We start from the raw sequence: 24,372 nt of genomic DNA, 5'->3' as shown, positions 1-24,372 counted from the left end.
CGACCACCTCACTCTTCCTCACCCCCCCCTCCTCCTCCTCCTCCCCCTCGTCCTTCCTCCTGCCTCCTCCTCATCCTCTGGTTGTTGTTGCGCCTGTGCTGCAGCGTCCAACTTCAGGTGAGCCTCACAATCATCACCGAGAAGTCCTCCTCTCCTCTCCGGTAACCGACCGGAGCGGCGTCCTCACTCCCGTTAGATGCGATATCATAAATGGGCCGAGCGGGATGTGAAGGCTCGTTAGAAGAAGCAGGAGGATGGCAGAACCGGGCTTCTCTGCGGCGGCGGCGGCGGTGCTGCTGCTGCGGCTCCTGCTGGGCTTCTTCACCGCGTCCTCCGTTCATGCCGGTGAGTTACATTCAACCACAACATGCATGATTCACCCGGTGATCACACACACACACACACACACACACACACAGGTGATCACAGACACAGACACACAGACACACAGACACACAGACACAGACACACACACACACACACACACACACACACACGTTAATGAGAGGAGTGCTGCTATTTAACGTGAGGCTTTGGCTTGTCATTGCTGTGAGTGTGTGTGTGTGTGTGTGTGTGTGTGTGTGTGTGTGTGTGTGTGTGTGTTTCTGTTTATCACTAAACAAGTACACATGTAGAGCCAGAAATGACAAAAAAGATGATGTCATATGATAATTGGAATTGATAGTAAAGTTCTTAGTTTAAGTTGATTTTCACTGTGGCAGTTTTCTTAAGTTAATTAAAGAGAAGAATGCTTTGCTTGTAAACACTAAGATCCTCCTATAGATCTAGAGACGGTCCCTATAATATGTTTAACCTGCTGCAGCTTCTATTCAAGGAGAACATTCATCTCAAGGGTAGAGGCTCCTGGTTGCATTACATCGCCGTAATAAGCACAGAGATGTGAGACGACCGTGTGAAAAGCCCAAATCTGGACAGTAAGATCATCTCAGATTTATTTCAGGGGCCTGGAGAGGTTTGAGATTTGGTTTGCAGAGGCCGGAGATAAACGCTTTGTGAGTCAGCAGGCAGCTTTGGTTTCAGACTGGAGGTGGATTCCTTTGTGTTACTGTGTAGATCCAGTGTGTGGACACGTGCAGCAGGATCCAGGGATGATTCCATAAGAGAAAGGCAATGAGGAACCAGCAAAGAAAACAGGGACTCCAGGAGTATATGCAAATTGGACACGTAACACACCCACACACACACAGCTTGTGATTTGCTTTGCTCAGTGGTGGTCACAAAGTTTGAGAACCACCACTCACTTATCCTCATGTTTTTATTGTGTGCTGGTGTGTGATTGTGTTAGTATTGAGCAGAGGTGGAGGGAGGAAGAGAGAGAGAGAGGGGCGGGAGGGAGAAAGAGAGAGAGAGAGAGAGAGAGAGAGTCAATTCCTCTTCATGTAATGCCATTATTTTACACTGCAAGCACTCCGGCTGCTTGTTCAATATTTGCAGAGGTGCGAGCCGGTGTGACAATGTAATTTACAAAAGGTGACAGGCTGTAGTTTGTAATCTGAGGAGTAAACAGAGAGAAAGTGCAGTGTGGCATAATTGAATCACACACACACACGGCCGCACACACACTTCCCAACAAGGCGGAGGAGTCTAAGAGGGGCAGGAGGATGTAGAACAGCGTTGTAGACACGACAACGTGAAGTGAAAGTACAACTGGAACACTTTGTGCGTTTATAAACCAACATTTCAATTGGAGCGATTTGATTTCCCCTGACACTGTGGCATCCCTGCATAAGCGTCTCCAGAGGGGAATAAATGCACAATGAAAGTCTAATTTGATCGTGTATGTGTGTGTGTGTGTGTGTGTGTGTGTGTGGTGTGTGTGTGTTCCAGTATCATATCAAGGTCTGAAGGTGTGTTGCATCTAGATGTCGAGCCAATAGGAACTTCAGCTTGATAAGTGAAGACCTTGAGATGTTCTCAGCTCACACACACACTCTCAGTGTCTCACACCTCTTCATACGATGTCATTTAAAGTTCCCTGGTATGAAGCGGCACATTCTGATGATCAGTCAGCACATTTTCAACCCAGATGCTCAAAATCAGCTGGAAGTATGATGGAGGAAATGGAGCCTCATGACTCACACTTGATGAGATGTGTGAGGGAGAAAGACAGAAGGAAGTAGAGGAGAGAAAAGGCGTGTGTGTGTGAGAGAGAGAAAGAGAGAGAGAGAGAGAGAGCGATGAAGATGGATGTGAAGGCCTGTGGTTATTTAAGCCCAGTATTAATGAAAGAAGAAAGATTAACATGTGGAGGAGGAGAAGATCCTAAGGGAGGTGGGGCGAGAGAGTCAGACAAGACAAAGAGAGAGAAAATGTGAAAGAGAAAGAGAGAGAGAGAGAGAGAGAGAGCGAGGGTGCATCTACATAGTCGCACCTTTGTATTACAAGGTGTAAATATTCAGGACCTGTCTCTCCTGATTTGTTTTCTGTGACCATGGCGTGTGTGTGTGTGTGTGTGTGTGTGTGTGTGTGTGTGTGTGTGTGTGTGTGTGTGTTTGTCAGACACCCTGCTGTCAGCGCCGCTCAATGTGACGATCAGAGAGCTCGAGGTCAATTCTGCGGTGGTCACGTGGGAAATCCTGGAGGGAGACCCTGTCATTGGATTCGCCATCACCCAACAGGTGCCTTTGAGGGATTTACATGCGTGTGTGTGTGTGTGTGTGTGTGTAGCCTGAATGTGATCAGATGGAGGATACACACGTCATAAAATCATATGGGAGTTAAACAAAAGAACCAAACAGGCCCGGGTGGGAAATGTAATCCTGCACTTGAAGCTTACCTACAGTAATTGTGCGGTAAATAAAAGTGCCACATAGGAAATCTGCTCCTTATCTAGCAGGAACCAATTGACCTAAGCAAGCATTCCTAGTGGGATAATAACTTACATAGCTGGTGGAGTGTACGGCCCGAGAGCGCTCTGCTTTTTAAACGTAATTACATCGATGGGAAAACCCCGAGGCGCCTTATTTCTGCGTTTTCCAAGCGTTAACTAAGAGGAACATGTGCCCCCGGGCAGCAGTGAGCGGAATGCTAACAAGGAGCAGGACCATCAGCGGGAAGATTAGACTTTAACATCCGGCTTTGACCTTAGATCTTTGCTGAGGAAACCCCCTTTGATCCGACGCCTCCTGAGGGAGACCGGACCAAATGGGGTTGGACTGCAGATAGTTGAGGCTCATCAATAATAAATAATAAATGATTGACAGGCCCGCTCGTGTGAGTCATCCCTTCATGTAAATGAGTTTTGATCGATTCTCTTTGAGCGTCACATCAAACTTTAAAGCTCTTAGAGGGGTCGGGGGGTTCAATCTAGGAATTAAGCCTTAGGAAACATGGAGCCGCGGTGTCACGGATGTGGACGGCACAGACAGATTAAGTCCAGAAACGATTTTGTGTCTGCACCGAGATCTGCAGTGAGATCTAAAGTCGGCAAACCCGGTGAGCTTCAGATATCATGGTGCCAATTTAGCTGGCTGTGATGTGGGATCGCTCTAATAAACCCGACGTCGGCCTGATATATCGCTCTAACTCTGACTTGTGACTTTTCTCTTGACGCGCCGCCAGAGAAAAGAGAATTTCCCTCCAGGGATCAATAAAGTCTCACATTACAAGTGTGTATTTCATGCTGCCTCACACTCGGCCAGGGCCCAGATTCCTGCACTTCACCTCTCCTCTCTCCTCTGTGGCCGCAGAAGAAGGATGTCCGCATGCTGAGGTTCATCCAGGAGGTGAACACCACCACGCGCTCCTGTGTGCTGTGGGACCTGGACGAGGACACGGACTACATCGTCCACGTGCAGAGCATCAGCATGAGCGGCAGCAGCCCGCCCAGCGAGCCCGTCCTCTTCAGAACGCCCAAAGAGTCTGAGAAGCTGGCGTCCAAGAGCCCGGGTGAGAGATGTTTACAATATTGTAGAGTGCACACACACACAGGGGCTGGGAGATTAGTCAAATTAGACACACACACACAGACGCACACACGCACGCACTAACACACACACACACGGGCTGACACAGAAATGATAGCTTTTGCCTGCAGACAATATGGAGACAATGTGTTTTCCACAAGGACCAAGAAAATATAGTTATAGTTATTTGCCAGTTTCGTCAACATATCACACAGAAATGACTCTTTCAGTGAGACTCATCCCTCCACACACGCACACACACACACACACAGTATATTGTTCCACTTCTCTGGCCTGTGCTGTTATCTGGAGGGACTTGCAGCACATCCAGTTTTATCACGTCAGACCCAGTTACAGTGCCAAGAGCAGCTGCTTCACAGGGACAAATGCTAAACGCTCATCAGCAGCAATGTGATAAGAGGCCAACTGGGAGACAGAGCGCCAGGGAGGAGTGTGTTTCCTCCCGCTGGTGCTGTGCATCCGTCGCTGTGAGGGGTGGATGCGCTCAGGTGTTGCCTCCTGCAGTCTTAAAGCAACAATCCATACTCATTCCCAGGAGTAAAAGTCCATTTTTGTTCTCTAATTGCGATGATACAATACTGATCCCATCTATAATTGGTTCTTAGAGTTTTGCTGTGGGAACTCTCTGGTGTGCAGAATGAGAGGAATCACTTAGAGAAGCTTCATCAGCAGAGACACGTCACAGTACGGGAGATGCTGATGCTGATTGACGGGTGGAAAAGAGGCGGCAGACAAAGATGGAGACGTCAACATTATGGTAGATATACACAATGTTGTGTAGTGTAGATGGAGGTCAGGTGATGAAGGGCGATCCGTCTGTATGTGGAGGGGCAGACTCGTTGTCCGACTATAATGGAAGTTGAATTGTGAGCCTGTTGTGTGTGTGTGTGTGTTCATGGAAGCATTCATTAGCACTCCTGATTAAATCTCTCAGCCATTACTGCTCTCCTCCCCTTCTAAGGGGGAATTAATCAGGCTGACACCGTGTAGTATCTGCAGGGCCAATGCAACACACACACACACACACACACACACACACATACACACACACACTCACACGTACACATACAGACCCACAGCTCGCATGATTTCTGTCTGTAGCTGCACTACACAAGTGTTACATATCAGAAATAGGAGAAAATCCCTGAGATCGTTAATTTTGCCAAATCTTGAGAGCCTCTACACCAATATGTGTGTGTGTGTGTGTGTGTGTGTGTGTGTGTGTGTGTGTGTACAGTTGGCTCAGAATCGTCTACCAGAGTTGAAAGTGAAAGAAGCTTACGAATGAGCCAGAGTTGGCAGTGACTGTAGGTTGTTGAGTGATAACAAGAAGGCAAATAAGACCTAAGGTATTTTTACTGTCTGCCCAGTACAATCACAGTGTTGGAGCAGTTTTCTGAATAGAAGTGGCATTAAGGGATCTGAATGTATAAGCTGATTACTTACTTACACACTTCTAGAATGCCAGTCCAGTCCAAAATGAGACCAAAATCATCAAATTGTCTGTATAAAACATCTTTCCAGTGGTCGTCATAGCAGCTGTAGCTTGGCAAAGCCTGCAGACGTCACGTTCAGCTCCTTCTTTTCAAAATCCAACGTGCATTCAAACACTTTTGCCTTCAGCAGAGAAGGTGCTGAATTCATTAAACTCTCCTCTGCTGGAATGGTTCACTTTCTTTTCCATGGGCAGACATTCCAACAATCTGGTTTTAGCAATGCAGGGAAGGTTCTGGCTACATTTGAGCTGAGTTTGGCTTTTAAATAGTTAAAACACCCTTAAGGTGCTGGGCCCCTGAATCCTCAGTGGTGATTCAGAGGATGAGGAAGAAGTGAATGAATCAAAAGTCGTGCCTGCTGGCTCCTGGTCGGACAGTCAGCCCTGTTATCTCTGCACCAATCACAGCCGGGGGGAGGAAGTGTGTCAGAAGTACAAAAGACAAACTTGGCCTTGGGGTCCCAACAAAGGATTCTCAGAGAACATCAATCATCACATCTGCAGCTGAGTAAGGCCTGTCTCTGCCCTGAAAGTTCCTACTCTGTGTGAAGGGAAGTGAAGGGAATCTGAAGCTGTGTGTGTGTGCACCTTCAAGCTTTCATCATCATAACTGGACAAACAGAGCTTGATTACTTATCTGTCTTCCCGTCCATGCAGTTTAGCCTTCAGTGTTCCTATTCGGCTCACATATCTGAAAGGTTACCGGGTGAACAAAGCAGTGTGCTTGAAATAAGAACAGCAGTAGGAGGAAATATAAAAACTTGTCCTCGGGGCCAGCAGGGTGACTTTAAATCCACCCAGCAGCTGCAGCTCAAAGACGGCTCAGTGTGCCGCCGCCGTGGCCGCCGCTGCCACACAGGGAGCTCTAGGCCTCAACCTGAACCTCCTGAATGTTCAAAGAGCCCCTCCTCCTCTAAATATGTCAGAACAGCGTCTCTCATAGTCCGAAGACCCGAGCTCGTCTTCATCAGTACCCCGCACCACACGTAATGGACAGTTCAGAGAGGATACAACGTCTCCTCCTCTGCCACGCCTGGGGTCTCGGCTTCAGTTCAGATGGATCACCAAGGCAATGAGAGACATGGGAATAAATCAGAGCAGCGGAGCGCAATCACGCTGGCATCCATCAGACCAGACACCAGAGCGATGATGCAGAGAGTCAAGGGAGCGCCCGGGCCCTTACACACACTCATGCATCAAAGTATCACTAGCAGCGTCGCCTTCATGCATTTGGACAATCGTATACAGAACAGAGAAGAGTTGGACCGCCGGCAACAAAGAGAGACTTGAGGTTGAAGCCCAGACTGTTGTCAAACCTCCGACCCTGGTCCTGGACTGGACTGCTCCGGCCTGTCAGCAGGAGACAGACAGTGAGTGATGGGGTCAGCGTCTCTCTGTGGGCTCACTTAGCTTTAATTACGCTGCCCAGAGCGGATCATTTACAAGAGACAGGCCTCTTTGCTCTCCTGTCACCGCGTCTCATTGTTTTATCTTTCCCCCATAGAGCCGCAGAAAGACAGCAATTTCACATTTGCTGGCCGGGACAATGATTTGTGGTTTTCTCAGCGGCGCTTGATTGACTCTCTCTCTCTCTCTCTCTCCCTGCAGACGAGGTGACGATGGAGGAGGTGGGTCAGACTGCCCAGCTGCGAGCCGGAGAGCTCATCATCATTGTGGTGGTGCTCATCATGTGGGCAGGTAATATTCCTCCTCCGCAGCAGCCGCAGCAGCAGCCACACACACATCTATGTCACAGCAGACATTCTAGCAACGCACCGTCTCCAAGTACCAAAGTGCTGCTGAGAGATGGACAGGCTGGTAATGCGGTCGTCTGGCGGTGAGTAGCACTTCAGTCACCGCTGTGCTTCTGGCGGATCTCTGGAGATGAGAACACGTTGAGGCGTAAATGGACCCAGATCGCAGATAGCAAAGGGAGAAATGGAAGGAAAAAGGCATCAAAGAGGAAGCGGCTGGCTCAGAAATCGCTGCCTAAGTGAGGGAAATAAAAATATATGATTTGTGATCAGGTCGAGTTGTTACTTAAGCTGAAATACTATCCTATATTGCAGTAATATTCTTTTACAACCCAGGCCACAATAAATAGCTCAAACATAACTACAACGGGTCAACACGGGGCTTTGAACGCACCGTCGTCTCTCCTCGCTGTGAGGCAAAAGTGCTCAACACCGCGCAGCCACATCGTCCTAAAGAAGAGGGAGAAATGAAGCGACTGTCACAATAAAAGCTCTCCGTTTCTTCCTCTGTCATAAGAAACCGTCGTTCTTAAAATGAATCCCGATCCCGAGCAGCTTTGCAGCGCTGAAAAATGGATCAATCTGCCCGACCGCAGCAGAGTTTAATTCTTTTTTCCTCCGCCAAGTACCATCAAACTTGCATCATAAGTCATGGTGCTTGGAATCAGTCAAACACACGCAGAGATGTACTTTGCCTCATTTACAAACGCGACTAAGCTTTCTCTGACATGTTCAAACGCTGAAACTCGGCTAACTTCATCTGCTCTCAGTGCGATTAAGGCTGAATTCAGAAGCTGGAGTCCGTTTGTGTTGACATGGTAACAGCTTTTGTTCCCCTCTCCACTGCTGTACGCACACACACACAGCTCTAAACATTCCTCCCTAACCCACTTTACCACCTGTAATGAGATACAAATATGGCCTAAATACTGCAAATAGACGATACAGTAGCATCAAGGGGCCTCGTTCTCCCGCGCTTATTACTCACGAGAGAGCCGGAGAAAGGCTGATGGAGGCAGATGCGGGGGAGAGGGGTGAAAGGATGGAGGGAAAGGAGAGCAGGGTGGTGAAAAACTGGATGTGAAGGAGGTGTGTTATGTTCTTCAGCCTTTAATTGGACCTGCAGGGCATGCTGGGGGATATCGCACTGAGATATCCCATCATGCACCCTTTTCTTCTTCTCTGGGCTGCGATCAGATGAGCGAGAGGCTGACGCAAGCAGAACGCCCAGACTGAAGCCCACATCCCCTCACCCTCCTCCTCCTCCTCCATCATGAATTATTCTCTTTCCACGTTTTCCCGCTCGTCCTCTCATCTCTTTTCCGCATCTCTGGCATCCCTCACTCCCGTTTGATCCGTTTGACTGAAGGCAGGGAGGCTTCACGTGGAGATCAGTCACACCGACTCCATACGGCGCCTCCGCCTCTGTGTTTCACTGCGTTCAGTTCACTTCAGTCCAGAAAGATGACATCACCTTATGGAACATTAGGGCGACACTCAGGTTAAGTCCACTGTGTTGTGTAGCATTAAAATGTGTTACACTGTGATCTATGTGTCCCATCACATCATGACCTATCACAATGTAACCCAACGCAAGTGTCCATGAGCAAGCAGCTGACCTCGCTTGCAGAGGACAAGACCATAAAAAGCAATAACCCTCATCGTTATCTGTCTCTCCGGGTCCGTCAGGGGTGATCGCCCTGTTCTGTCGCCAGTACGACATCATCAAAGACAACGAGCCCAACAACAACAAGGACAAAGCCAAGAACTCCTCAGAGTGCAGTACCCCCGAGCACCCACAAGGGGGGCTACTGCGCAGCAACGTTTAGGACCAGCCCAGCATTGCCTTCTGCAATAACCAACTCCCTCAAGCTCAGGACAGGTGAGGAACACACACACCACATGATTTTAGAACAACACACACGACATTAAGACCACAGATAGACCCCATCATCACACACCATCCAGCTCTGAGGTGAAACATTCTAACTTCCCCACGGCTCCATTCATGTCTTTCAGACCCTGAGACCAACAGACAGCCGTTCTCTGAAAACACATCGAACCCAAGAAGAAGAAGAAGCAGGAGAGACACAACAGACTTTACTCTCCGACATGACGGGACCCAAATCTGAACATGCAGAGTCCAAAGCTGCAAACAAACGGGACCAGAGAAGAGGACAATGTGTAGGTTTGGTTTAATTGGGACCAAAACAAGGGACCGTTTGAGAAGAACTGTAGTCTTTTGGACCTTTTCTGTGTGAAGGAGCGTCCAGCGTCAGACACAAAATGGCTGACAGTCAAAGCACTAAAGGGGACAGGAGCTCTTCTAGTCTTGAACTGATGAGTCATAAGTGCTGGTTCACCCTTCATCAGCGGCAGCACATCCAGGGAGCGGATGATCCTCCCCTCCTCCCCTCCTTCCCTCCTTCCCTCCTCCCCTCCTTCCCTCCCAGCTTTGGTAAGAGGAGGAACGATGGTTGGCCAACAAGGAAAGATCGTCCTGCAGGTATCACAGTCAGCACGCAACAAACAAGCTGAGCCACAACTTTAATCAAGGACTCCCCTCTGCTGTGCTTTAAATAGCTCGCTCACTCTCTCTCTCTCTCTCCTTCTCTCCCTGTCTCTCCTGTGTGTGTGTGTGTCTCCAATAAGTACGTTTCTCATATCGTGATTGTCCTCACAGCCCCAGTTTTGACTTCATTATCAGCATTAATGCACGCTGAGTCTCTCTCTCTCTCTCTCTCTCTCTCTCTCTCTCTCTCTCTCTCTCTCTCTCTCTCTCTCTCTCTCTCTCCCTCTCTCTCTGTCATCAGCTTCAGTCCAGGGATAAAATCTGACAACATTTTAACAACAGCCCATATTTCCCCGTATACGATCTGGACCGCTCCGTCAGAATGCAGACACACCTTCTTCTCCCGGAGGACGGGGGGGGGGGGCGGGCCATCTCTCAGCAAAGGGCGCCTCAACCCCATTTAAAAAGTTGACACGTTCAGGTACTCTTGAGCACGCAGCCTCTAAACGTGTGTCACGCCTGGTGATGATTGGTTGAAGCTGGGATTGAGTTTTATGGCTGGCCGCTGCATATTCATCACACCGCGCTTCTTCTCCGCTCCCTGCAGTCGGATGTGCAGAGAATAGGGATGGAGCTTTGCAGGGCCTGGGCCGGTCCTAATGGAACCGATACAGCGGGCAACGTTTGCCTCCGCTTCCGTTCGGATTTTGGCCAAATATCAGTAAAGATTCCAGACTGTGGAAGTTTGCAGCTGGGATTCTCCTGCAGATCAGACTGGGATAGAACAGAAGTGCATGAAAGCCAGGTGTAGATATGCTAAAGATGCATATTTAATCAACCAGAGAACAAAGATTCTGCCAGATTTATACTTGACATTAACTCAGCATACGACTCAGTCCCCTATGATGTACTTAATTCACACTTTAGCTGTACTTAATTCACACTTTAGCTGTACTTAATTCACACTTTACGTCTATCTGGAGGATACTAAAGCCACTAAGGCTCAGTCTGGAGCCTGACATCGCCCCTGCTTGCACCGGAATACCTTAAAAAACAACTTCAGATTGAACCTAACAGCGTGAACAAAGATGGCCAGCTCTTTATTCTCTCCCGGTGTCATGCAGAAGGACAGGATGGTCCCATTATAGGAATCCTGCTGTGCTCCATCAGCTCCTCCTCATAACCATCAGTCATCTCCCTGGCTGAGGCTGAAACTGTGCTGCTGCTGAGGATCTCTGCCCTCCTGAGCAGACTGCAGAGTTAATGTAAAGTATAAACACGGCCTGAAACTAAAGCACATTCCCTCTATTGCGTTAAATGATTGATCAATTAGTCATCAGTCGTGTACTTTTACAGTGTTGTGTCGCTTCTCTAACAACATGGACACATTTGTGACATCATCCTGGCTTTGGTCGATGGCATTTCATCGATACAATGTTTAACCGATGAAGCAAAATGAAAGAGTTGCTATGGAAACATTATTCTAACCAGTCTGAGGAGAAGCGGTTGACGTAGATATGTATTTTTATTAGCGAGGCCACTTCTCCTTAGTCATCTCCAGATTTACCCTGGGGAGAGAGGAGAGGAATCACGATAATTATTCAGTCACAGATAACACTGCCGCATCTTCTGCCTGTTCAATTATAAAGTGCCAGACTCATAATTGCAGAAAGGCATTGGGACTTTTCCACTGAGTGAAGAAGTCCGCTCAGGAGGAAGTCACACACAAATTCCTAAGAAGGCTGAACTCAGCAGAGTTGCAGCCGTATTAGAGAGATAATGAGCCGAGGTCTGAATGCTTCAGCGGCGGGGATGACTGCTAATCGGGAACACACACACATACACACACGCACACACACACACACCTGTGTATTCAAATAAGGCTCTATGAGAGAAACAGACTTTGCTTTGCTTTCTCATCTCAATCACGATTCTGCTGACCCAGCGACCCTTCACCCCTCCATCTATGATCTCCCTCTGTTTCATGACTCTCTCTCTCTCTCTCTCTCTCTCTCTCTCTCTCTCTCTCTCTCCCTCTCCCTCTCCATGTCCCGCTCGCCCCCTCCTCTCCTCTTCCTCCTTCCCGTGGTTACTTCCCCTCATCTTTCACCTTCTATCCCCCTGTCGCAGCGCTCACACCCTCATATATCACCTCAGACATCCTTTGTTTCTCCCTCTCTCCACTCCTCACTCTTATTTGGCAGCTTCTCTCGCCCCCTCTCTGTCTCCCAGCTTCCCTCTCTCCTTCTTCTCCCTCTCCTCCTCCTCCTCGTCTCTCCCTCTCAGCACCGCCACCGATCCCTCCCTCCTCCACCCATTTCTCACCTTTTGGTCGTAGACTGGCATGCACGTATGCAAGTGAGGAGGGAAGGGATCGGAGGAAGAGGAGAGGAGAGAGAGAGGGAAGATACAGCAGTTTAAGAGATGAATGAAATGTGATCAGATAAAAGGATTGAGACAATAGGAGCAGAGTGATCTACACACCAGAGTCCTCTGTACAACAATACTGTATATAATGAATAATATAACTTACAGCTCTTTGAAGAGGATGTGAGAGAGAAGGGAGAGGAAAAGAGTTCCATTAACCTGAGCTGAACAGAGAAACACCAAGTGAAGAAGAGTAGAAGAGGAAGAGTCTCAACATCCAGGCTGTCAGAGAAGCCAGGCGGAGAATATGGAGATGTTAAAGAACCTGAGTGTGTGTCGACTCTGGAGATGGGAATGTCAGACCTGTCGCAGGGGGGGGGGCTCGGGCAGTTTGTCTGAGGGGAGCGAGGTGCAGATGGAGGTGCGGGCGGAGAAGAGAAAACTCCACTCAGCAAATCCTGCAGTATTTTTAAATCTCCTCCCTCCTGTTTGCTGTCATGTCTAATCTCATTCTATCACCATGAGGACACAGAACAGATTGTCAATGCAAAACACACACACACACACGCACTCACACAAACAAACTCAGTCGTTGATAAATTGAACTTGATCTTCCCTTATTGGAGCTATTCTACATCGTGCATATCTGTATCTGGATATGAAGTTGAGTCATCTGGAATCTGTCCCAGCTGTGATTGAGGCCTTTTGTCCTCATCCATTAGAAAACAAGCAGATATCCATTTACAGGAAGTCACAACTGCTCATTCAGTAACAGGAGTGAGTGCTGAGGCCATTTATTAAGGTGTTTTAAAGGGAGAAATCACAGAAAATGGGCTGGATTTCTTATCTAATTTCCAGATTATGGTCATCGTCTTATTAAGCGATCCATGCAAGGAAAGTTTTGTCAAAGTCGGACACATTGAGACACAACTAAGTCCCTTCTCTGGCTGGCGTGCGTCCACACACACTGACACACGAGGCGAGGCGGCAGAAGGCCGGCCCGGTCCAGACATCTCCGTCTCTGTCTGTGTGAGGCTGCAGGAGGCCACACAACAGCAGCTGCTCAAGGTGAACGTCCAATGAGGCATGTGTGGAGACGGAGCCCACGGGGAGAGAGACTCAGACCGGGCGAGAGAGAGACAGACAGGGAGAGAGAGAGGAGGATGAGTCAGAGAATCAGTGGCCATAAAGCAGACAGTGACACACACACACACACACACACACACACACACACACACACACACACACACAGGAGGGTTTAGGAGATCATCACACCCGGAGGGACTCAGAGTGTCAGACCTCCATCCCGTCTGTATCTGATCGTTCCCCTGAGTGGGAGACGTCTGGGTGAAGCACATGTCAACTTGAAAATGAAGAAATGAATTTGGAAGCAAAATCCAATATGCAACAAAAATAAAAGTAAAAGTGACCGGCTTAGAGATCAGTCATGGATCATCTCTGTGATGTTGCTATGGTCTCAGTAAACACAGTAACATTCCTGGATCCTCGCTCTCTCTCTGAGTTTGAGCTGAACCTGAACACTTTAAGGCCTGACTCAGTCATATCAGCCTCAGTAACCCAGCGTCTCTGAGCTTCTGAGTGACCGCAGCCTTAAAAACCATGGATCCATCCCGTCCTGCTGGTTTCCGGCTGCAGACGCCCGGTGTGTAGTCAAGGCAACTGAAGGGATCAGGAGGAACCTTCCCTAATTACCCAAAGGTCCTGCACATACTCCACTATGGGGCCGTTTACTTATGGTATCTATTTGTACTTTCTGTGGAAGCAAATAACCTTGAGCATGGATTTACAGCAGAATAATGGAGTCTGTGTCGTTCTGTGCCATCATTACTGTCTGTGTTCAACATTTCGTCGTCGTTCATGGGTTAAAACCTGTTCATGAGGGCTAGCATGACTCTGCTATTGTTCACACCCATGGTATATACTATTTCTATGGAAATATACATGTCGAATTATGTATTAACACTGAAAAACAAATAAAGGATATAATATTTTCAATGCACCATCCACCTGTCCGAGTGTTTCCTGTTTATCAACTCAGCTACTGCACAATAAATGAGCAATCAAACACACACGTCTATTAAATAAGATACAGGCTGCACTTCCTCCTGACCTATATGGGATTGGAATCAAAGATCAATATCAAGCTCAGCTCCAGAGTCCAGATCATTATTTGGCAGGAGTGACGGTTATCTCCTCTGAATACTAACAGAGTGTGTGTGTGTGGCATGTGGAGCCTGACACGACTGAACCATTACACCCAAAGGCTGTATCAGACACACACACACACACACACACACACAGACACACACACACACACAGCCTGAAGTCTCAACCTGCTGGATCTCTGCTCTGGTTCTTTAATCATCTCTCTAATCTGAACAGGAGGAATCAATGTGTCTCTATTTCGCAACCAAACACTCCAAGACAGACACTCCAATGGCAAGGTTCCATTTTGCATTAAGAACAGCATTGAATGTAGCCCCTGCAAATGAATTCCCTCTTTGTTAATGAAGTTATGGATTAGTTCCCTTAAATATGAATTCGCTGCCGAGCCGTTCCCTCCTGTTCTTATCTCAGCTGTGCACAAACACCAATAAAAGCCTCCGTGTCCACTGTAAAGTCTGTTTATACCCCTGAGAGTGTGCGATATTGCGCCGACGCCACAATCTCCCGTCTGTCGCTTCGCCGTCTGCACAAATGCAGTGCAGCATTTTGTGTTGTTGGCTCGTTCGCAATATTTGCCCTCTGTGTGTTTCCCTTTAATATATGCTGGGGAAGTAAAACAGGCCAAGGTGAGGAGGAGCTGCACTTATCTTCACTCACACACACTCACACACACTCTCAGGGTCCACACGCCTCATTATGGAGCCCAGAGAGAACAACACTGGGCTCGTCCGTTAACGTCTGTATTGTGGAATAGGAAACACATTCATGCTCAGACCAAACACACTCTTATGAACAGAGGCTGACCTTGCTGTAAACGTCTCATAAATCACTCCTTTGATCCGTTTTCAATCACTTGACCTTGACGCTGGGCATTCCATTCAAAGTCTTTAGCTCCGGTTGTCATTTGTATGTGTGTGTGCCGGTCTATCCCTGTCTCCTGAGGCTACATCTCATTGTGCAAACTTACAGAGCGAGACAGAGAGAGCCGGAGCTCCCTTTGAGGGAAGACTGTTCAATAATGCAGCTGGTTAAGTAAGAAACTCAGCCAGTTAAGAGAGGAGAACACGTGACCTTCAGCCCCTCCAGAGTCCCGTTCACACACTCACACACACACACGGGTCGAATACAGAACGTAGCAGGGAGCGGTGTGTGTGGCAGCTATGATGAGGAAGCCAGACAGGCTGAAGCCGAGTGTCCTCTTACTCTGGCCATCATGTCCCCTCACTGGTGAGACAGAAAGCAACCTTCTTCCTCTCAGAACCAAAGAATCAGGTTTTATTGACCTTTACAGTCTCTCTCTTTGCTTCCCAAGTGGGTGAATCCAACAATGGAGCCACAGACTTCAGACATGTCAACTGCTTTGCTTCACAGTTGACTGGAAAGTGACATGCTGCCCCCTGCTGCTGAGAACACATAGTGCACCTTCCTGTCAGACTTGTTACAGGCTGGTTATGCATAATCAGGGTTGAACAGGAACCCGACACAGTTAAGGCCTGAGGATCAACCATTCCACCAAAGAGCAGAGAGGGAAAAGGTTTCAGTCCTATCAACCATCAATGAAAACTCAGTGATTCATGCCGTGTGTGTGTGTGAAACCCTGCCGCCTCTCTGCCCCCTCAGGCATGCGGCTAATCAGGTGTGGCTCAAGCCGGACCAAATGGAAAACAGGCGGCGCAGCCAACAAGGACAAAGATGGAGAAGTGCTGGTTTGTGAGAAGAGACATGAAGGAGACTTATAACTGTGACAGCAGGTTAGAGAGAAGAGACAGTAAGGGAACACAAACCTATCAAATCAGCCCTGATGCAAGTTGGAACAAGGTAACAATTGCAGTTTCCATCTTCTTAAAGCAGCCAGATGTGCAAATGTAGAAACTGTGAGTCTAGCAACAAAACTACATTCTTGTTCATAACTGCATTTTTTATTCTGTGTTTTGCTGATAAATCCAACATTGATATACGTCACAATGGTGTGTTGATACATGGATAGAACAAGATCAGCATCGCTCATTAACCACACACACACAGACACACACGCACACACACGCAGACACACACACAGACAGGTTGTTCAGCTGATTGTCCTGCTGTCTCACTCATCTCAGTCTGAACTCATTGTTACTCTTGGCTTAACATACAAAAAAATAATACAAAATTAAACTATAAATTATGACTAAACACACAAACAGAATACTGATTTTGACTCCAAATGTACTGGAAAGGAAATTAATATCAAATCAAAGTAAACTGAGGACAGATGAATGGAACTCTACAGACTTGTTGACGTGTTTACAGTGGAACAACAGAAATGTGCTGGTGACCTTTAGAGGATGGGATTATTGCTTTGGTGTGCAGGGACAGAGGTCCTGCCGTCTCCACACAGGGAAGCCTGCTCCATGTTAAGTGCCACACGTTTATTTTAACCCACAATTCTATTCCCTTATGGACGCGGTCTCCCGTAGAGACGTCTCGTGAAGCAGCGGTGCCTTGGTAAAGTAAAGGAGGACACGGAGGCGCTCGTCTCTCTCTGCTGCCACCGCCGCCGAGGTCAGAAGCCAAAGATCTCATCCACCGACGGCCTCACGCTGTACGGAGTGTTTTCATTGGTGACGTCCCAGTGGGGTTCAGAGAGCCAATCCTGGGGCATCAGCCCAGTGTCCAGGACCTGGGGGTTAGTACGCGACACTGCCAGTCTGAGGAGAGAGAGAGGAGAACAAAACTATCCTCAATAACTCAAGATTCTTCCAAAGACAATCTAACATCCTGAGACTTTTCCACCCAGGAACCAGAGTGCAGCACAGACTCACACATTTTAAGGCCTCATTACTTTCACCGCTACTTAAGCAGGCAAACCTCGTTGAGACTTAATGAGGTGTAATTATACAAACATTTACCAGACTGGGAGCTGCATTGGCTCATCCCTCTCTCCTCTCCTACTTCATGTCTCTAACATCTCTCAACTGTGATGAGACATCCTCTTTGACTCCAGCCTGTGATGTTTACCTCTTCCTCACTGGTACGCCGCTCAGGTCAATGTTTGTATAACTAAAACCTCAATCTGTCCTAATTCAGGCCCCTGGGCACGCTTACACAAACGTCTCTCTCTGGGTGAAAATAAACTTAAACCATCGGGAGGCCGGAGGGATTTACTTCAGCACGTTGAGTCGAGTCACGGGATAAGCCGAGTCTCGGAACAATGCAAGGAGAGGAATGCCACAGAGTTCAGGTGACCCACTGAGCTACTTTCACACACCAGCATCACCACAAACCCCTCCATGTAAGTAAAGGCTCAATGCGGTCGGTGCTGCTCCCAGACTGAACACACACTTTATCTCACAACAAATCAGACAAAAACACAGAGAAACTTTAGGGGGGCGGGCGGTGGAATGGGCGAGGACAATGACATTTTTCACCTTGACTGGAATTCAATACCCTGAATGAGCTTTCTTTTCCCGCGTCCGCTCCGTAATTCTTCCCCCCCCCCGAGAGGTAATAAAGGAGAGAGAGAGCTACTTCACCATACTGAAAGGCAGCCAAGATTATTATTGGGTTTGGCGGGCGGGGACAGTGGAATGGATTACGGTTGGGTTAGTGATTAGGACTGCTACAGTGAGTATGAGGACTTTAACACCAACGACAGCAGCAGCGCTCCACTTTACCTTGAGAGGAACCAAAGCTATCCAGAGCACAGCTGGAGACACAAACACACAGTGGGTTGAGGACAGTTAGACATCCCCTCCCTTCTTTGTATCAGTGACCTCTTCTGCATCAACATTATCCCTTCATGTCCTAACTGTCTACATCATCACAGTGTGGATCTTCAGTAGGATCTGAGGAGCAGTGAGGGGAGGAGCTACGATGAAGAGGCTGACAGGAGAAATTTAAGGAGGCGAGGCATTTTTGTTGGCAAGCAAGCGGCACGGAAGATCACCTTGGATTGGATTTCACATCATTCTACAGAATTTATAGGAAGAGTCTCCGTCTCTCACCTGGAGAAGGCTTCATCCAATCCATCCTCTGTGTCCTGGAACACACAACAACAGAAAACATCTTAATGCGTCTTCAAGGGACAGAAATGGAATCAGGACAATGCCATTGTCTGCAGATCCTGCCACCACAGCGACGCCTCATCATCCTCACACAGAGTCACACTCTTACCACGGCTTGGTTGTTGTTGTTGTGCTCGGCGGGCTTGCGGTTGTCCAGCTGATGCTCCTCAACATTCCCGTTGCTCTCCAGCGCCACGTTCACCTCAAATTCTAATAGGTTGTCGGTGGCAACATCTAGTGAGGAGGAAGACAAAGATGGATGATGCAGCAGGGTTTCACTCAGGCATCTTCTGTGAATGTGACATGTAGAACCCTACCTGAGGCTTTGAGGCTGCCCAGGCTGTTGGATCTCTCTGAATGGGAACTACTGCTGGCTTCTCCAGCTGAACCAGACTTTGCTCTTTTTCCTTTCTCTACAAAAACACACACACACACCATTTCTTATTTATTCACACTTACTTAGCCTGACCAGTGTGTTAAAGTTATGGTTCCAGATCTCAAACACACACACACACACACACACACACACACACACACACACACACACACACACACACACACACACACACACACACACACACACACACACACACACACACACACACACACACACACACACACACACACACACACACACACACACACACACACACACACACACACACACACACTAAAGTTATGGTTCCAGATCTCAAGGACACACACACACACGAGGTGCTCACCTTCTTTGGCCACTTGCCAGATTTCAAAGGCTATTGTGAAGGCCTGGGCGACCGTCAGAGCCACCGCATGAGCCTGGAACACAGGGAAACACATTTGGTCACGAACACAGAATAAAGCATCTCCCCGTCCTGCACACGCCTGCTGAGACCACAGCTTTCACTACAGCAGAGAGGGAGGAGAACACTTGCTGCACTGTCAATGCATGCGCCCCCTGGTGGTGTGATGGTGTGAATACAGCAAATGTGTGATACAGCAAAGAATGACAAACTATTAGAAAGTGGGGAAATGCTGAGATTACAGGATTGTGTGACATCAGACATCGACTCAGGCAGAAACAGCTTAGAGATTCATTTAATGGATTGATTCTGCTCCTTCTGTCGGGGAATAACCTGCAGCTCCCAACAGGTGGCGCTCCTCCCTCTCTCAGCTCCTCACTCACTCACCACTTTCCTCTTGTTGCACATGTAGGCGTGGCACTCCAGGGTCCCGTTCACGGGGTTCTGGGCGATGTAGGCGAAGACCTTGTCGTGCACTTTGTCCGCCGTGCAGTAGGATATCCTGTAGGTCGGAGGTCAAGGCACAGGGGAGAGACAATGAAGCTGAGCGCAGTCGGTTGGGGTGGAGAGCAGCTGGTGTCGCTCCCTGCACTCACCTGTATATGGAGACGTTCTCCAGCAGCTTACTGGTCACGCTGTCCTGCAGGACGATTCCCTCAGGGGAGACCTTCAGAGCAACCTTCTGAGGCTTCTTCCCACTGGCTTTGGCCTGGGAAGAGGAGGAATCAGTCAGAAAACTAAAAATAACAATAGATTCAACACAGCGCTCTAACAGATGGATATCTTCTGTGTTTAAGGCCGTGTCATCAGCCCCGCTCTCTCACCGTGGCAACGATCCTCTTTACGGCAGCTGCTGATAGGTCCTCGCCTTTGGGCTGGTCCACTAAGGTCATGCCGAGGTGACGCACGTTAAAGGTCATGCCCTCCAGGATGGTCTCCCTGGTGTCGGTCCAGTTCTCTGGAAGCTCTGCAGGGGAAGAAAGAAGCTTTTCAGATAAACACGCATCAAACAAACACCGGTGCATCTGGGTCAGAGGGACTGGAGCGGGCGAGCGGGCCAGCATAGGTGACCTCAGACAGGCCGTGCGTGTGAGGAGAGCAAAGTTTAGACATCAGTTTACCGCCTGGTCTGCTGTGTGCGACTCCAAACCAAAACAAAGAGATGCAGGGGAACGTTCATACTGGAGAGACGCTGCACAGGAATGCTGAAGGGAAGAAGTCTGGAAGGAGCAGCTGCTATCTCGCCATGGCTTCTTATCAGTTTGAGCGCGGTGAGGCCCGGCCCTGACCCCTCTCCGGCCCTGAACCTCTCTCTCCCATGTTTACCAGATCTCCTCTGCATAACGAGGGGCAGGGCAGACGGGTGAGAGGAGGCGAGAGGCTGTAAACACACAAACTTACCAATTACCCAGAAATTCATCTTCCTGGTATTTAACTCCTGAGGGATGCGGCGCATTCCACACACTCATGCAGACACTTGTCCACGTGTGTGTGAACACACACACACCCCAACACAAAGCAGCCCTTTTTAGTTAGTTGTTTTCAGTCCAAGAGTTCAGCATTTTGGGCTTAAAACCAGTGATTCAGTTTTCTCCTGTTTTCCTCCTGAATCAAGCAGTTTGACTTTGACTGCAGTGAAGTTGATCTCATACCCGAGTTACACATTCTTTCCTTTCCAATTAGGTCAAACTGGTCACTCTATTGTGTTCTGACTTTCTTCTTCCCTCACCTATCTTTCCATCTGGATCTGTATAATGAAGCTGACGATCATAACAGGAACACTTTGACCCTTCATAATGAAACTCTGCTCTTGAAATGAAATGTTGAAACAGGATGTTTGTTAGTTTTGTCAAATCTGCCGGGTAAAATCCTCCCACGCTGCGCAGGAATGAAAGCCTCATTGTATCAGGGAAAACATTCCATAATTTGGATTTATGGAGCTCTGGAAACCCTGCAGCTGCTGGTAAACAGGTACCAGGCACCAGGCACGGCAGAGAGAGAGAGAGAGAGAGAGAGAGAGCACAGAGGGCTGCAGGCTCAAAGGTCAAACACTGGAGACACGTGAGAGGAAACAGCTGGGAGCACGTGTGGCCTGAGACCCAGCGTGACCCCCTGACCCCAACTGTACCTACAAATCAACTCATCGTCAAAGAGATGAATGACAGGTTGATGACTGAATGATCAGACGAGGAGGAGGACGAGAGGGAGGCGTGGAGGTGAGGAAGAGGAGGAAGAGCCTGTGTCCTATGCTCCACAGTCATTCATCAAACCAGCAGTGATGGATGAGCGTCCATTTCATAAATCAGAGAGGGGAAAAGCATCTTTGGTGAATACTGACAACAAACATGCAGAACCCAAAGGGCCCGGCTGACAGGCGATTCATGTCCGGGCTGAGTTGTGTGTCCACGCCAAACACTGAATCACTGTGGAAACCACCAACTGAGGTCCTACAACTCGGGCCGACTCCAGCACCGGGTGCCAAACCGCCCGTCTAAAGCCAACTTCTGCTGCTGCTGCTACCACCAAACCTTTCCTTTCAACCGCTCACTGATGCATTTAGCCGTGCGGCGCTCTGCATTTAGGATTCTGCAGAGTCCACAAATATATAAACGCATGTGCAATAACACGGCCCGGTTGCGAAACATCGGGCAGAAACAAAGTTAAACAAACATTTCAGGGGGGATTTAGCCCAGAGTTCACTTGTCTGACGGAAATGTTCGCAAGCAAAACAAACAGGGCGGAATTCGCAGAAGCACAACTCAGATTCTCCACTTTAGTCAAGAAACATTCAAGAAGGAGGTCAGAGTCAGATTAGAACTAAGACTGGTACCGAGTGTGTGTTTGTGTGTGTGTTAGAACTGGAGCTATGAACAATCAGTCAGAATCACTCAACTCCAGAACCTTTCCTGTCATCTGGTGCCATTATTATGAACACCACTAGACCATCTGTCACCAGGAAGGAGATGATTGAGGCGTTTATAGTCACAGAACCTCAAGTTAGAAGTGAAAGTGTGCAGGAACTCCAACCTGGATACAGACCAGGTGGAACTGCTGGGTGTATAATTTACTTTCTGCAGGGAAAAAGAAACCAAGCTGGTCAGAATGTGGAGGAGCGTTAAAGCTTCTGCCTCTTCCACCTGCTCCTTCATGTTCTCACAACCTGCAGAACCACTCCGACAGACGTAAAGGCTTGGACGTGTCGAGGAGAGGAAACGTCTTTGAACTCCCTCAGAGCTGCAATTTGGGATTTTTCTTTCTTGGTAGCAGATCAGACGATGCCGACGTCTGTGTCGGCGCTTAAATCATGGAATCTGTTCTGGTTTGGGCCACCCGGAGTTCTAAACGCCATACAAGCCGGGACAGGAAGACCAGATTCCGGGTGCTTTGCTACCATAGAGCTGTGCTGCTTTACAAGCTTCTCAGCCAATTAACTGCCTTCACCTGCCCACGCCAGGTATGAATCAGAATCAGGCTCATTCCTACTTGATGGTGTCAGCAGGAGAAAGATCTGAGCAGGCATGGGTGATATGGGTCAGAGCTGATAAAGACTAAAGACCAGGTCATCTACACTCACACACACTCCTGCTTTGATAGATAATGTGAATAAGAGCACAAATAAGGATTCAATTAAAGATGAATATAAATTGGATCTGAAGGAAATATTGTGATTGTCTATTATGGGATGGATGTGCATGATGAACTTGTTTGATTCCTCTGAGGTTTGTCCCCCAGTTGGCTAAGGGTCAGCAGAGATGTTGCTAAAGGGTTACAGGCTGGGATGGAGGAGATTTTGCAACCTCTCATTTGCTAATATCCAAAGAGTATCCGTGTCCAAATGTCTTTTCCTTGTAGAATAGAAAACAAACCAGTATGTACTTAAGCCTGCTGGGCTGCACTGACTGACCCATAGCATTCCTGACTTATCCTCTTGGTTACACAGACGAGCAGGGCAGCTTTTAGGTTGCTCTAAGCCTGAGAGCTCTCTGGGTCACTCCTCCACATCTCTACCACCCAGATCAAGTGAGATTTGAGCTTACTGAGTGGCCCTTGAGCGCCACAATGGGCTTCAGGGTGGCCTGGCTGGCCCCTGTCAGGCTAAAAGGGGCTGGAGCGAGACACCAAATCACTGTAAGTACCAGAGTGGGTTCTGACCTCTATCCTCCATGTGTTACTGGGAAAAGGAGGGGGAATGTTCTGGAGGAGTCTGGTCTCCTACACATCCAAAGGGCACCAGAGTGAACAAAACAAGTTCATGCACATTCCATATCAATGAGACTTATTGATTAGAACGAGCTCCAGGGGGCAATAACATACAGTATCTTATGTAGTTTAGTCCACGCGTGAGCCTACATGTGTGACCGGGGTCACACTGACGTCATTATTACTGCTTCTCTCTGTTGCTTGTTTCCCTTATCACAGTTTCATGTGTAACATATTACCATTTTCATCTCCATGTATAAAAACGGTGCCAAAACGTTTTATAACCTCATGCTCGTAGTTATGTGTTCAGATGATCCTCAATAGAAACAAAATGATTTAATACTTTTAAAAACACAAGACAATCGTAAATATCCCAGCACGGGTGAGAGAATTCTGTTAAAATCAACATCCGACTAAAGTAATTTTCGACCTTTTGATGGTTCATTGTTTATAGAAAACTACAAAACTATCCTAAAATTAAATCAACAAATCTGAAAAATCTGACTTCATGAAACTAAAATCATTGCAAAATCACGAATTAGACGCAGCCATGTTATGAGTTTGTACACAAGTCGCACAGTGTTAACGTTTGTTTCGTGTGGCTTTTGACATGTTGATCTAAAGTCACTTTATATGACGACTTTAAGCCTGTTTGTTGTTTTATATGACTTCTGTGGCTCGTTAAGTGGCCACAGCTGTGAGACCAAACTTCACTTCGCCGCGGTGAAAGTCGCTACTTTGTCAAACTTGCTTACTTCTGTGTCTGCCGGCGGTCCAGGATTGTTTCGCCACACTCGGGCTCCGGATGATGGCTCGTCCTGCCGACTTCAGTGCATCCATGTCGGTGTTTAAAAGTGCGGAGAGTCGGTGAAGTTCGCTGGTGTGCGTTCAGGGGCAAATGTTGTTGTCCTGACTGCTGATGGGGAGGATGGACTTATGGTGCCTTTATGTGCTGTCGGAAATATCAACACGTACAACTTCAGCGCACGTGAGTGACCCCTGGATGACGAGTCCTGCAGCACCGCTAATTACAAAGCTAAATCTCTCCCAAAGATATATAAATAATAAACATTTGGTATATTTCC

At 48.1% G+C, this 24,372-nt stretch overlaps 2 protein-coding genes across 4 annotated transcripts; one reads left to right on the top strand and one right to left on the bottom strand.

Annotated features, from left to right (window-relative positions):
* Positions 1–254: 254 nt before the first annotated feature.
* fndc5b (fibronectin type III domain containing 5b) lies at positions 255–9,025 on the top strand. The gene is made up of 5 exons (XM_076159941.1): positions 255–345; positions 2,521–2,639; positions 3,711–3,909; positions 7,051–7,140; positions 8,886–9,025. The coding sequence occupies exons 1-5, from the start codon at positions 255–257 to the stop codon at positions 9,023–9,025; spliced, it is 639 nt and encodes a 212-aa protein (XP_076016056.1).
* A 7,134-nt stretch (positions 9,026–16,159) lies between these two features.
* Positions 16,160–24,227, bottom strand: ldlrap1a (low density lipoprotein receptor adaptor protein 1a). 3 transcript variants are annotated; one of them, XM_076159925.1, is made up of 11 exons: positions 24,043–24,227; positions 19,912–20,054; positions 19,684–19,796; positions 19,475–19,589; positions 19,031–19,103; positions 18,626–18,721; positions 18,418–18,542; positions 18,249–18,283; positions 17,920–17,950; positions 17,673–17,740; positions 16,160–16,952 (listed from the first exon to the last, which is right to left on the bottom strand). In XM_076159925.1, exons 1-11 carry the CDS (start codon positions 24,125–24,127, stop codon positions 16,808–16,810), a joined length of 1,029 nt encoding a protein of 342 aa, XP_076016040.1. In that variant the 5' UTR covers positions 24,128–24,227; the 3' UTR covers positions 16,160–16,807. The 3 variants fall into 3 exon arrangements, with proteins under 3 accessions (XP_076016040.1, XP_076016042.1, XP_076016041.1); XM_076159927.1 differs by lacking the exon at positions 17,673–17,740 and having other exon boundaries at positions 17,919–17,950; positions 24,043–24,226; XM_076159926.1 differs by lacking the exons at positions 17,673–17,740; positions 17,920–17,950 and having other exon boundaries at positions 24,043–24,226.
* Positions 24,228–24,372: the final 145 nt, after the last annotated feature.

Source organism: Genypterus blacodes, unplaced genomic scaffold, assembly GCF_046128005.1.
Source record: "Genypterus blacodes isolate CSIRO-AG114 ecotype Tasmania unplaced genomic scaffold, CSIRO-AGI_Gbla_v1 ptg000100l_1, whole genome shotgun sequence".
Lineage (NCBI taxonomy): Eukaryota > Metazoa > Chordata > Actinopteri > Ophidiiformes > Ophidiidae > Genypterus > Genypterus blacodes.
Note: the sequence above shows the minus strand (reverse complement) of the source record. Positions and strands in the feature narration are given on the sequence as shown.